This window comes from Vipera ursinii, assembly GCF_947247035.1.
Source record: "Vipera ursinii genome assembly, chromosome: 2".
In the NCBI taxonomy this organism is placed as follows: domain Eukaryota; kingdom Metazoa; phylum Chordata; class Lepidosauria; order Squamata; family Viperidae; genus Vipera; species Vipera ursinii.
Genome location: NC_139513.1, coordinates 24,827,784 through 24,842,741, shown reverse-complemented (window position 1 = coordinate 24,842,741; position 14,958 = coordinate 24,827,784). Strand labels below are relative to the sequence as shown.

The 14,958-nt window shown below is 41.1% G+C and overlaps 1 protein-coding gene across 1 annotated transcript; it reads right to left on the bottom strand.

The window, feature by feature from the left end:
- Positions 1-374: 374 nt before the first annotated feature.
- On the bottom strand, positions 375-14,070 carry LOC310633369 (olfactory receptor 2Z1-like; the record flags this gene model as incomplete). Its single annotated transcript, XM_083351071.1, is given in 5 exon segments — positions 375-418; positions 3,403-3,623; positions 12,846-13,236; positions 13,239-13,429; positions 13,979-14,070. Coding segments are annotated over 5 exon segments (939 nt in total).
- Positions 14,071-14,958: the final 888 nt, after the last annotated feature.

Below are 14,958 nucleotides of genomic sequence, written 5' to 3'. Positions count from 1 at the left end.
ATTCATGTACACTCCCTTATTCCCTCCTTCAGTATATCCCATCCATGTACATGATTCTCAAGCCTGCATGAGATTTCCCTGGTGCAAAAGATGATTACAAAAAACAAGAAAGCAACAGTTAGACTAAACAATTTCCCTTTGTTCCAGAACCCTTCATGTCATATTGGAATTTAATATAACACAAACACTAGAAGCAGAAAATAATACAATCAGTGTCTTGAACTTCAAAAGAGCTGACGTTAACAAACTCAGAGAGAACCTATGGATGAAAATCCTAAAGCAGAAAACAACCCAAGAAGCACTGGAAACTGTCAAAAATGCGATCATAAAAGCCCAGACTAACACAATACCACTGAAAAATAAAAACAAGAAATTCAAGAAGAAATTATCATGGCCGCACAAAGATCTCTTTGACAGTCTGAAAGACAAAAAGGACAAATACAAAAAATGGAAATAGGGGCACATAACTAAGACTGATTATCAGCAGACAGCCAGAACATGTAAAGATGAAGTCAGGAAAGTAAAGACTTGCAACAGAAATCAAGGATAATTAAAAAAAATTCCAACATATTAACAACAAGAAAAAAAGTCAAGGAAATTGTAGGTCCACTAAAGAGAGAAGATGGCAAGGAAATAACAGGCAACAGGAAGAAAGCAGAGCTGCTTAACTCATACTTTACATCTGTCTTCTCACAAAAAGAAACTACAGCCCAACATACCAAAAAACCCACTGCAAAAGACAAATGAAAAACAAAAATTAAAATAAGCAAGAAAATGGAAAAAGAACACCTATACAACCTTGACAAATATAAATCACCGGGGCCTGACAGATTATATCTCAGAGTTCTGAAGGAGCTAGCAGATTTTATCTCAGAACCACTGCACCACATCTTTCAAAACTCCTGGAGCACAGGGGAAGTACCTGAGGATTGGAAAAGGGCTGATGTGGTTCCCATCTTCAAGAAAGAGGGGGGAAACAGACTCAGGAAACTACAGACCAGTTTAATATCAATACCTGGGAAGATCCTAGAAAAGCTAATCAAAAAACAGATCTGTGAACTGTTAGATGTTTTGTGCCAGCCATGGCAGTTCCCCAAAAAGGTCATCAGATGGGAGCAAAGAGGCTTCTTTGCTTCCACTGATGAGCCAAGGGTCTCAGACCCCGACAGCCCCATTGGCGAGAGAGTTTTATGGTCAGGGAGGGACCAAGACCCCCCATAAGTACCTCTGCATGAGGGGCTGCTCTTTGTCTTAAGATTCTCTCCTAGCTTAGTTCTAGTTCTGTTCCAGTTATGCTACGCTAGCTTGCTTTCTTTTCTTTTGTTTCTCTTTCACATGCAGGCATGAATGCTTTCATGCCAAGTAATTCTTTCTCTTTAATCTATCATTGAATAAAGCTAATATGATTGCATCTCTGCGTGATGCCTTTTTACTTGGAAGCACCTTAACGATCCATCGACCTCATGAGATCATCTCACATGAACAACTAGAAGTAAACAAAGTTATAACTAGTAGCCAGCACGGGTTTGTTAAAAACAAATCATGCCAAACCAATCTTATTTCATTTTTCAACAAAGTAACTAAACTAGTAGACCAGCGAACTACTGTAGATGTAATATACTTAGACTTCAGTAAGACATTTGATAAAGTAAGCCATAACCAATGGTGGGATTCAAATACTTGAACATCCAGTTCTTTGCTTGGATGCAGGCCTGGGCCTCTGAGGCCCAGAATGGACTTCCAGAAGTGACATCCATGCACTTCCTACATGCTGTTCTAGGCTTGGGAGGCCTCCTCCAGACCTCCAAGGCCTAGAACGGACTTCTGGAAGTGACATCAACGCACTTCCAGTTGGCCGTTTTAGGTCTGGGAGGCCTCCTCCAGGTCTCCAAGGCCTAAAGCGGACTTCCAGAAGCAGCATGGGTTCAACCAGTTCTCCAAACTAAAAAAAAAAAATAGCTACCGGTTCTACTGAACCGGTGCAAACCAGCTGAATCCCACCACTGGCCACAACCTACTCCTTGGTAAGCTAGAAAAAGGTGGAATAGACAACATCACCACCACATGGATCAGTAGCTGGCTGGCAAACTGAACTCAATGAGTAGTCCTCAACGGCACTACATCCACATGGAGAGAAGTAAGCAGTGGGGTACCACAAGGTTCCATCCTAGGCCCAGTACTCTTCAACATCTTCATAAATGACTTAGATGAGGGAATTGAAGGGGATTTGTCTGACAAATTTGCAGATGACACCAAACTGGCAGGAGTAGTCAACACCCCAGAAGACCAACTAAGGATCCAAAAGGAGCTTGACAAACTTGAACAATGGGCCCTATCCAACAAAATGAGTTTCAGTGTGGACAAGAGCAAAGTTTTACATTTAGGCAGGAAAAATCAAAGGTACAACTATAGATTGGGCAAAACCTGGCTTAAAAACAGTAACTGTGACAGGGACCTTGGAGTCCCAGTGGACAATCACTTGACCATGAGCCAGCAGTGTGCAGCAGCAGCCAAAAAAGCTAATACAATCCTGGGTTGTATAAACAGAGGCATAGAATCAAAATCATGTGAAGTATTAGTACCTCTTTATAAAACCCTACTAAGACTGGAATACTGCAGCCAATTTTGGTCACCATATCACAAAAAAGATGTTGAGAGTTTGGAAAAAGGTCAGAGAACAGCAACTAAAATGATCAAAGGCCTGGAGATTAAAACATGCAAAGAACAGCTGCAGGACTTGGGTTTCGCTAATCTGAAGAAAAGAAGAAATAGGGGAGACATGATAGCAGTATTCCAGTATTTGAGGGGCTGCCACAAAGAAGAGATCAAATTATTCTCCAAAGCACCAGAGGGAAGGACAAGAAACAATGGTTGGAAACTGATCAAAGCAAGAAGCAACCTAGAATTAAGGAGAACCTTCCTAACAGTGAAGACAATTAAACAATAGAACAGCTTGCCTTCAGAAATCGTGGGCACTCCATCACTGGAGGTTTTTAAGAAGAGACTAGACTGTCACTGAAATGACAGTGGGGGGGCTGAACTAGAAGACCTGCAAGGTCCCTTTCAACTCTATTCTATTCTATTCTAAATTCTAAAAGTCATCTTAACAGAGGGTTGTCTAGAACAGGGGTGTCAAACTGGCGGCCCATGGGCTGGATTCATCATGTGTTGGCCACGCCCACCCCAGCTCTGCAAAAGCAAAAAATGTCACAATACATCATGTGACATAATTGAGTCTGACACCTCTGGAACAATGGTTCTCCATCTGTGGTCCACTGACACCCCCCCCCGGGGGGAGGCGTGATGTCATCATAGGGGGTCCACAAAGGCTTGAATAAATGTTATGATTTAAATCTTGAGTTACATTTTATCTACAAAAGTTATTTAAAGGGATTGAAGTACAGTATGCAAAGAGTTTCCTCAGGGCTGCCAAGACATCCCGGTTCCTCAGGCTGTAGATGAAAGGATTCATTGTGGCAGGAATTATGGTAGTAAAAAGAGAATTGATCATGGCCTTCTGTGCTGAATAGGATGAAATGGGTGTCATGTAGGTCAAAATGGCTGCTCCGTAGAAGAGGCTCACCACGCACAAGTGGGACAAGCAAGTGCCTAAGGCTTTGTGGCTCCTTTCAGAGGAATGTGACCTCAGGACTTGCAGGAGAATGGCCAGGTAGGAAGCAAGGATGACTGAGACAGGGATAAGAAAGACCAGAAACGTTCCGAGGTATACTGATCTTTCGAATGCAGCATTGTCAGAACAAGACAACTGTATGAGGGCTGTATACTCACAAGCGATATGGCTAATCACATTGGACTTGCAATAGGGAAGAGGCAGGACATAAAGGGAGCAGTTCAAAGCCTGCACTGAAGACCAAAACCAGGCAGCTATTGATATGATGTGACAGATTTTGCTCCTCATAAGAGTTGGATACTGTAAAGGCCTGCAAACAGCCACATACCTATCATAGGACATGGCTGCAAGGATCAGGCACTCTGATCCTCCCATAAACAGCGTGACGAAAATCTGAAACACACATCGGTATAGTGAAATAGTGTATCTTTGGCTTACAAAATGGACTGTCATTTGAGGAACAATTGAGAGGATTTGACAAAGGTCCATAAAAGCCAACTGACTGAGGAAATAATACATTGGTGTCTGAAGACTGGAGCTCATTTTAACCACAAGCAGAAGAAGACTATTTCCAGCAAGGGCAATTACAAACATGAGGAGGATGAAACCAAGAAAAATGGTGGGTGACCTTTGATGCTGAAGTCCAACAAGAACAAATTCCACCCAAGAGGTTGTGTTGTCCTTCTTCATTCCTCCTTTGTTTGTCTGGGTTTTATGTAAAGGTTCAAGAAGAAAATATAGTTAGCTCACCAATATTATGAATGGGAAAAATAAAATGCCAAAATAACATTCAGAATGGTTTCTTTTTGTAACGCTGTAATATGTTTTTCCATTGTGGTGGGATCCCCTGTATGGTTGAGCACAGCATTAGAACATCAAACATACTGTTTGACATCAATGTCTTGTTATAGTCACGTCTTCCACATGTCTCTGGACTTCTATTTACAAAATTCCCAACAACCTGGAATTATGGAAGGCACCCTTTTTGGGGAGTCTAGTTTATATGAATGCAGACCATGGTCAAACTGTTAAAGCTGACTATTAGAGTCAAAGGACAAACTCAGTTTCAGAAGAAGGATATTTTTCCTCTCTTGCAGATTTCTGCTGCAGAAAGGTAGACCATCTACACCTTCATTCACACACTCAGACTCTTATTCTGCTCTACACTGTTGCCAATTCAGGTTTCCAGATGTTTGGGGCTGCTTTTTGTAATTCCTATTTACCCTTTTTCAGTACTCAATATCTCTTCATGGATGCAGAGATAAACATGCCCAAGTAGAAACAGATATCCACTAAGTAGAAGTGTGTAATAAAAAGGTGGTCCTAAGTACATCCATGGGTTAATTTTTATGATTCCTTCAGAAAATTTCCAGATGAAGAATAACAATGAGGGCTGGTGATGCCAATGTTCTGAAGAAGAAAAAATAGGGTTAGCAATGAAAATATAGTATATGCTGGTGACATTTTTAGGTATTATCTTTAGACATGTCAGTGAGTTAATAACATGGAGCACAAGCCTATTAATAACACTGGAGATTTTCTGAATTACGCAGAAACAGGGAGGGGGAGAGAGAGAGAAACAGACATTAAGTGAAAAAGAAGAGGCTACATATTACTTATGGCATTTCTGACCTTAAGCACTCCTTCTGGAGGGACGAACCCCAATATTCCCCTTGGCTCATTGGAAGAAGCTCAAATGAAGAAGAAAAAGAGACAATATTCAAAGGCTTTATAGGTGCACTTCGGTCATTTCTCCATACCCACCACTGCAATGACCCATTGTAGGACAGCCATGTTGATCTATGGTAATAAAATATATGTAGGGCTCTGATCACATCTTTTCTGACTAATTTCATTTAAAGTCATAAGCCTTCATGAGTTTCAATTCATTTCATTAAATGCATGAAATGTCCGAGTGAGTGTGTGTGTATGTGCATGTTATATATTATAATGTATATTATATATTATAGATGTATAATCCTATATCTATGTAGCTGCTGTATGCGTCAGATGAAGTGACTTTGCAAGCTCTCTCATAAAAGCATGTGCCTCTTAATAATACCACCCAACAACTGTTCAAGTAACACAAAGACTGCTATTTGGGCATAAGGATGGACAGAAGACCTTAAAAGATGCTTTCAGTCACTAATGGGGAAATTATCTATATAAGCTCACAGGAGAGCATCCGCATTCAAAGGGAAACACCACCTTTTATTCAAGCCAATGTATGATTCTCATAACTGAACGTTAAAGGCAGCTTTAGCTCAGAGCCTGTAATGTATGTAAACAAAATATTTGGCTTACAAATTTGAGTTACAAATAATATGCATCCTATTTATGTTGTAAACCAGGGGTCCCCAGCCCCCAGTCCATGGACCAGTATCGGGCCGTAGCATGCCAGCAACCAGTCTGCACAAACAAGCAAAGCCCCATCCATGGGATGCAGGCAGCACACAAAACCATGCACACTCCGGTCCATGGAAAAAACCTCTCTCCACCAAACTGGTCCCTGGTGCCCAAAAGGTTGGGGGTCTCTGTTGTAAATCACTCAGAGTCACTTAGGTGAAATGGGCAGTGTAGAAATTTAATAAATAAAAATTGCATATCTCTGTAAAACACTTAATGCTATGTAACAAAAAGGATCTAACATAACAAATAAGCCTAAAGAGATAAAAATGTGGACATTAATGTGATGCACGGGGTTAGGTAGATTATGTGAATGTGTCTCTCTTGCTCTGTGTATTCATACACCTAGAAAGTGGAGATCTCACTCTGTAGCTTTGAGCCTCACCTTCTCGACCATTCTGGAAATGGGGATATCCACTTCTCCATTCTGGAAGAGGGGATATCACCTCCATTCTTCTAACACAATTCCTCTTCTGGATCAGATGTTCCTTACAGGTGGAAGGACCCCCTTCCAGTGGTGGGATTCAGCCGGTTCTCACCACTTCAGCAGAACCGGTAGCTAATTTTTTGTTGCCCAGGCCCAGAATGGACTTCCGAAAGCAGAATCCACACAGAGAACCAGTTGTTCACCTATTTGAATCCCACCACTGCCCCCTTCCCTATAGATAGAAGATCCCACCCCATTATAGTAGATAGTCTGGCAATCAGACAGAGAGATTATACTGTTTGCAGATCTGTATAGCTATAATATATTAATATTTTTATCAATGCACAATAAAAATGAAAATATAATGGGGGTACAAGAGTCACATACCTGTATCTACTGCATTTATGTTTGCAAAAGCAAGTAGGAAAGAAACATGATTTTAAGGGGAACCAATATATACATTCTGAAGATGCTGAAACGTTCTTGCAGCTTTTCTTCATGGATTCTCTCTTGCCCTCCTCGCTGTGATTTATCTAAAAAAGGTTATAAATTCACCTAATGCATAGCATAGCCACTTTACATTTAAAAAGGACTTAGCGTTTTGAAATTATTTAATACACATTTTGAAATCTGTTTTAATATATAATGATCAATATTCACAGGTCCACAATAACATGTATTAACACACCATCACTGATCAGATGCAAATATAATTCAAAAGCTATAAGAACATATCTTGCCTTGAAACATTTCCTAATCTACAGATATGCTATAATCACAGCAAAATCTTCATTTAAGTCTCCAAACATATTAACTGCCAATTTTTTTTAAAAAAAAATGCCTTGCAACTTGGATAAGTCTAATCCAGAAATATCATTTTCATAACATATGATTTTCCTGTTTTTAACAGAATAAGAAGAGTTGGAAGGGACCTTGGAGGTCATCTAGTCCAACCCCCTGCTCAAGCAGGAAACCCTGTACCATTTCAGACAAATGTCTGTCCAGTCTTCTTCTTAAAAACCTGCAGAGATGGAGCAACCACAACTTCTGGAGGCAAGTTGTTCCACTGATTAATTGTTCTAACTGTCAGGAATTTTCTCCTTAGCTGTAGGTTGGCACTCTCCCTGATTAGTTTCCATTCATTCCTTCTTATTCTACCTTCAGGTGCTTTGGACAATAAGTTGAGCCCTTCTTCTTTGTGGCAGCTCTTTAGATATTGGAACACTGCTATCATGTCACCCCTAACGCTTCTTTTCAGTAAACAAGGCATACACAATTCCAATAACCTTCCAATAACCTAATCATCTTTGTTGCTCTTCTCTGCATTCTTTCTAGAGTCTCAACATCTTTTTTAAATCTCCAAGGATAAATTAGTACAACTTTACCTTTGAGACTTCCAATCTCAATTATTGAGAAGTTTCAGAAATGGAAAGCTGAAAATTATTTTGTTTGAACAAATTGTCATGTTCCCTACAATTTCTTTCAGTCAATTCCTGCCATTTTCCCCTTTTCCCACACACACACACACACACACACACACACACACACACTTAGAAAATTCAAGGATATTTTCTCTTTATTTTGAAAAAGAAATTGTTGTAGTTCACTTAGATATTAGATGCCAAAGAAAATTTTACACAAATATTATTCTCAAGGTTAAGACAGAAAGCGGGGAGGGAAAAATGCTGCCTGCTTGTTTCATTAAGTTAACTTTTAATATTATAATATTTTGTCAGTTCTGTTTTTTGATCTTTCTGGATTTTATCCAGCTCATTTTCATTTTTTATTTATATATCAAATCTGGAAACCTCTCATCTCACTCACAAAGCAATTTGTGTGTGTGTGTGTGTGTGTGGTGGTTTCATAATGAAAACATAAACCATATTATATTCCAATAGGATGCAGCTAGAACAAATGATTAGTAAAGTTTTCAAATTAAAAAGGTAGGGGGAGAGCCTTCGGGGCGCAAACCAGCCGTAGGGTTACATTCTCCTCTGTGAGTCCCAAGTGAATTGGCATAACCAGGTCTTCTGGACACTTCTGGAAGGCCAGGAGAATTGGGGTCCTCCTCATCTCTGAGAAATGGAACCAGATTAGCACCCGATGCAGCTTGCACAGCAGAGGTGTTACATGTGCCATCCTTGGGGCACCCAAAATTGCTTGTGTGACCTCATTCTGTACCAGCTGAAACTTCCGGATACTTTTCCAAGGTAGCTCCATGTAGAATGCATTGCAATACAGTACAGGTAATCCTTGACTTACAAAATTCATTTAGTGGCCATTCGAAGTTACAGTGGCACTGAAAAAGGGAGTCATGACCGTTTTTCATATTTACAACCATTCCAGCATCCCCTTGGTCACATGATCAAAATTCAGACGCTTGGCAATGGGTGCATATTTGTGATGGTTGCAGTGTGTCCTGTGGTCGTATGATCCCCTTCTGTGGCCTTCTGACAAGCAAAGTCAATGGGGAAGCCAGATTCACTTAACAACTACATGTCTAACTTAACTACTGTAGTGATTCACTTAACAATTGTGGTAAGAAATGTCATAAAATGGGGCAAAACAAATGTCTCACTTAGCAACAGAAATGTTGGGGTCAATTGTGGTCATAAGTCCAGGACTACCTGTAGTTCGAATATTTTGTTGTTGTTAGCTGCGAAGTCGTGTCCGACCCATCGCGACCCTATGGACAATGTTCCTCCAGGCCTTCCTGTCCTCTACCATCTTCTGGAGTCCATTTAAGCTCACGCCTACTGCTTCAGTGACTCCATCCAGCCACCTCATTCTCTGTCGTCCCCTTCTTCTATTGCCCTCGATCTTTCCCAGCATTAGGCTTTTCTCCAGTGAGTCTTTCCTTCTCATTAGGTGGCCAAAGTATTTGAGTTTTAGCTTCAGGATCTGGCCTTCTAAAGAGCAGTCGGGATTGATCTCCTCTAGGACTGACCGGTTTGATCGCTTTGCAGTCCAAGGGACTCGCAGGAGTCTTCTCCAGCACCATAGTTCAAAGGCCTCAATTCTTTGGCGCTCAGCCTTTCTTATGGTCCAATTCTAAACATGTTTGCTTTAAAAAAAAACTTTTAAGTCCATTTAATTAAATATCCCTAGGCAATTATGGAACAGGAACTCAGGAACGATCATGGACATTCTACTAAATCAGAAGAGACATGAGAAAAATGAGAATGTTTCTCTAAAATGTTTGTAGATTAGCCTCTTATGAAACTTGTAAGGCTCAATTTCTACCTGCTGTGGCAAAAAGTCACAATGAGCAGTAGTATGTATGTACAGTTTGGAAAGTGTAATGTATTTCTGTAGAAGCAGGTAGCTCTCTGAATGTGAGACACCAAACCTGCACTTAGTTTTGTGGCAGCTTTGTGGCAGCCCATTTGGACCCTCTAGAGCAGGGGTCCCCAACCCCCGGTCCGTGGACGGTACTGGGCCGTGGTATGCCAGCAACTGGTCCTTACAAACAAGCAAAGCCCCATCCGTGGGATGCAGGCAGCGCACAAAACCACACACTCTCCGGTCCATGGAAAAACCTTTTTCCACGGAACCGGTCCCTGGTGCCCAAAAGGTTGGGGACCTCTGCTCTAGAGATCACGGGGCACCCTAGATGCTCCCCTATTCTAAGTGGTGACCTAAAGTCTACACTCTGAAGGGCAAAAGAAATATTAAAACCAACTGCTGCTACCTACCTTTCAATAAGCATTTGGTCCTTCTTTAGATTTTTAAGCATTGCTCTCTGTCCTCTTCTTTGAGTTGGTTCTGATTCTGTGTTCTTCTGGTCTGTGGCATGAATGTCTGACCTATGTTTTCTTGGCAAGCCCTGTGGTTTTAAATGCTTCTCTTCTATTGGATTCCAGACTTCCCTGTTATGTTGGGTCCAGAAGATGATGATGGAAAATATTTTTTGAAACTTGGTCTTTGATTTGCAGTACCCCACAGGATACCATCTTGTCCCTCTAGCTGTCAAATATGTGCATGAAATCTCTGGGAAAACACATTTAGAGTTGTGGAGTTGAAAACCTCCCACCATTTTGACAGTGTGCTCAATGCCATCTAAATTCCAGGAAACAATAATATTTTTAATATCTCTTAGATTTGACGCAGTGGCTCAGTGGGTTAGGATGCTGAGCTTGTCGATCAGAAGGTCGGCGGTTTGGCGGGTCGAATCCCGAGTGTCGCGTAACAGAGTGAGCGCCTGTTACCCGTCCCAGCTTCTGCTAACCTAGCAGTTTGAAAACACATAAAAAATGCAAGTAGAAAAATAGGGACCACTACGGTGGGAAGGTAACAGCGTTCTGTGTGCCTTTGGCGTCTAGTCATGCTGGCCACATGACCACAGAGATGTCCTCGGACAAGTGCTGGCTCTTCGGCTTTGAAAGAGAGATGAGCACTGGCCCCTAGAGTCGGAAACGACTAGCACGCTTGTGTGGGGGAACCTTTACCTTTACCTAGATTTGATAATGTTTATTATCATTGGATTATTATGATAATAGTTATAAAGTAATTTGAAATTAAATCCAGAGAAAATAAAATGCTATTGAATCTGCAGCAAACTGAACTCAAGGACATAATTTCAGCCTATTCTGCATGAGGCTCCGTCTTCCTGAAAATGCTGCCCCGTAATCTGGAGTTGATCTTGATCTTCAGCTGTCATTAGATCCAAAGGGAGCAACTGTGGTCTAGAACACATTTTTGAACATAGTCACAGCATTCTTTCCTGAATTGATTGGAGTTGGAAACATCAAGCCATACCTTGCTATGCTTTGATACTGCAATGCACGTTATATGGGCTGCTCTTTAAGAGTGTACAGCCATAGCAATAGCAACAGCTCTTAGTCTATAATAAAATGTAAAAGGGAGCCTGGATCAGAAGAGTTGATTTCACCCCAGAATGGGAGGGAATGTATTGCATAGCTTAAGAGCAGGAGACAAGAGTCCTTCCATATGCAGGAGAAAATAAGGCTTTTATAAGGCTGATTCATTAATGGGCAGGTTGAGATGAAGGCAGCAACATGAGGTGCTACTATAGGACTGGCTCAATTTCCCCATCATGAACATCCATCAGATTCTTCTCACAACCTTTCATATACTTCTCCTACTCAGTCATGGCTCAGGAAACTAGCAATCTAGCAAACCTCTCATACCTACCTTCTCTTATCATTATCTCCTGTATACCTTCAACTCATAATTCCTCTCCACATATACAGTAGAATCCCTGAGTGCTGCATAACTTCTGGCTCATAGAGCCCAACAATATAATGCTCTCAGAAAGCACCAACTCCATCATCCTCAGCCAATGGCCTCCCAACCCCATTGATCTTTTATAGAAGCCTACCTCAGTCTACACACCAGCACTGATGTGTAGCCTTCCCCTGTGACTGCCAATCTCTCAGGAATGGCAGCCATGAAGTTATGCTGCTCTGTCTTTACCATTTTCATTTCAACTCTAAACATAGCTTATGTGTCAAGACAGCTTCACTCTACAAGACCATTTCAGTTGAAGATGAACAGCCTCCAGAGTGTCTCTCGTAGATGACCAGTTTCTTATTATCCAACTGTTTCACTCTTCACACCTCTTTATCACACACCAATCAGTTCTCTGTTTCCTCTAAAATACTTTCTCCTAACTCTAACTGGAACTTCTTCAGTCCACCAACTCACAGAATTTCAAGAAATCTTCTCTCAGCTGCACATTATTAACTTCATCTCTCACAGTTAGGAAGGGAGGGGAGGGAGGGAGGGAGGGAGGAAGGAAGGAAGGAAGGAAGGAAGGAAGGAAGGAAGGAAGGAAGGAAGGAAGGAAGGAAAGAAGGAAACTAGTAAGCAAGCAAGCAAACTAGCAAATTTCAGGTTCCATGCAGAAAAATATCAAGTTATGGAATTATTTTGGTGTGGTAATGGCAAATGGAGGAGAGTCCATGGTATCCCATGCTATATGTGGGCGTGTGATCAAATGACTCTGTGATTTTAATGCCAGGCACCTCCTTTTTTTCTCAATCACCCCCATTGTTAGCAAAAAGTTTTTGATTTCCACTATTGTGAATAAAACTGACAGACCTCTTTTTTAATTCATTGCTGTAATTAAAATAAGGATATTAACAAAAAAGAGACTTCTGTGAAATTTCCCCTCAGCTCTTTTATTAATAGGATGGATGTCTTACAAGGAGTTTTCATAGAGCTGCTATAACATCTCTGTTTTGTAAGCTATAGATAAAAAGGTTCAGCATTGGAGGCACAACTGTGATGCAGACTGAATAAATCATGGAATTACGGGCTGAATAAGAAGATACAGGAGAACTGTATGTCAGGATGGATGCCCCATAGAAGATGCTCACTACACATAAATGGGACATGCAGGTGCCCAATGCTTTTTGCCTTCCCTCAGTTGAGTGCATGTGCAAAATCTGCACAAGAATGGCTATATATGAGAAGATAATCACTGCAATGGGCAAGAGAATTATCAACACATTGTCAAGGTATATTACTTTTTCAAATCCAGATGTATCAGCACATGTTAGTTTCAACAAAGCTGGGAATTCACAGGCAAAATGATCAATTACATTTGACCTACAGTAAGGTAGAGATTGTACATAAATTGCTATGACCATAATGGTAAGTGATGAAGAGGACCAGATTCCTACACTCATGATCAGGCAGATGGTTCTCCTCATGAGAACTGGGTACTGCAAAGCTCTGCAGATGGCCACGTACCTGTCGTATGACATGACAGTCAAAAGGAAACATTCAGAGGTTCCCATGGTCAGATCTGTGCTACGCAGCCTCCCAGCGAAATAGTGGTTCTTTGAGTTAAAAAAATGACTGACATTTTAGGGATCACAATGAGGATTTGGCCCATATCCACACAGGACAGTTGGCTCAGGAAGAAGTACATGGGGGTGTGAAGTAAGGAGTCCATCTGGATTAGAAAGAGGAGAAGGGAGTTGTTCTGTACCAGCCTGCTACCGGCCCTGCAGAAAAGGCAGGGACAACCCCTTTACAAACGGCAAGAGGCTGGAATTAAGCCTGCCAAATTTATTAACATAAAACAGAGCAAAACAAGACACGAACCATGAAACAGGAGCTATGAAACAGGAACTATTCAAGCGGTTGCCTTCAGCAAACCAGCCCTCCCACACATTCCTCTTTTATACAGTTCAGGGCGTGGCTTCTCTCTGCCTCCTTCTGAGGTGCCCCATTGCCTTCCTCTGTTTACTCCTGATTGACTGCCTCCTGCGTCGGGCATCCTTGAACAGGGCCAGCTGTGGGTCATCTTCATCCACGCTGTCAGGCTCACACAGCTGGGTCTCCGTCGTGACCAGGTGGGAGGGGCCTGGCTGAGGGCTCTCATCAGCAAGCTCTCCAACCCCCTCAGCAAGCTCTCCAACCCCCTCAGCAAGCTCTTCAACACCCCCCTCCTCCTCTGAGTCCTCCGACCCAACTGCCGAACCCACAGGCTGACCCTGAATCACAACAGGAGTTTCCTGTCAGAGCAAATAAGACTCATCAACAGAACAACCACAAAGAAAACAGTGGGAGCTTTCAGGTGACTAAGTCCAATAAGATGAAATTCTGTCCATGAAGTTACATTCCCATTTCCCATGTTGCCTTTGTATGGCTGGATTTGTGCTCAAGACTGAAAGACAAAGTTTACAAGGGTATAAGCCATTGAAATACCAGTAAAAATAAATAAGTTAAAATATAATCAGAAATATCACACATATTTCAGGGTCTTTTGTGCTAATAGAGATGTGTTTTCTAGTATATCTCTTATATTAACCCCTATAAATGGTTCTGATAATAATCTTTTTTTAAAAAAAATCATTTCAGTGGAAGGGATCCTGATGTTCAAAGGTACTTTCACTTAAATGAGCCATTGCAAAAATATCTCAATTGGATAATTTAGAAACATCTAGGATGATCTACTTTCTACCACACTTGCCTAGCTTGAGGGGTCCTTTACTTGCCCCAATGATGTTACTTAGTTTGGGTGATGAAATGTCTTCAAGAAAGCAACCAAGCTCAGAGAGCACCACGGATTCCTTGTTTTAGAAGTGCTCTGTTCAAACCTTTTTCAGCTTTAGACTCACTGAGATCAGACTCAAACTTTCAGTCCCAACTATCAACCAGGATTTTTCTTCAAAGCATAATATGTAATATCTTAATGGATAGGTAGCGTATACATGAAATCATCAATAGAAATGCAACCGATAAAATTTGCTTATGAAAGATGACATTTAATTATAAAAAGAATAACAAGCAGGCATATACTTAGAATGAAGGCTACTGCTAAGCTGGTAAGCCACCCTGAGTCTTTGGAGAAGGGCGGGATATAAATGTAATAAAAATAAAAATAAAATAAACTAATAGTACCATTCTTTCAATTTCAATAAAAAAATTGAGCAGTTTCTACCTTAATGAAGCAATCAAATTCTTTGTTTTCAATGTTTGCATTTCTTTGTTTTGAAAAGTTGACTTGCCAAACTTTTTC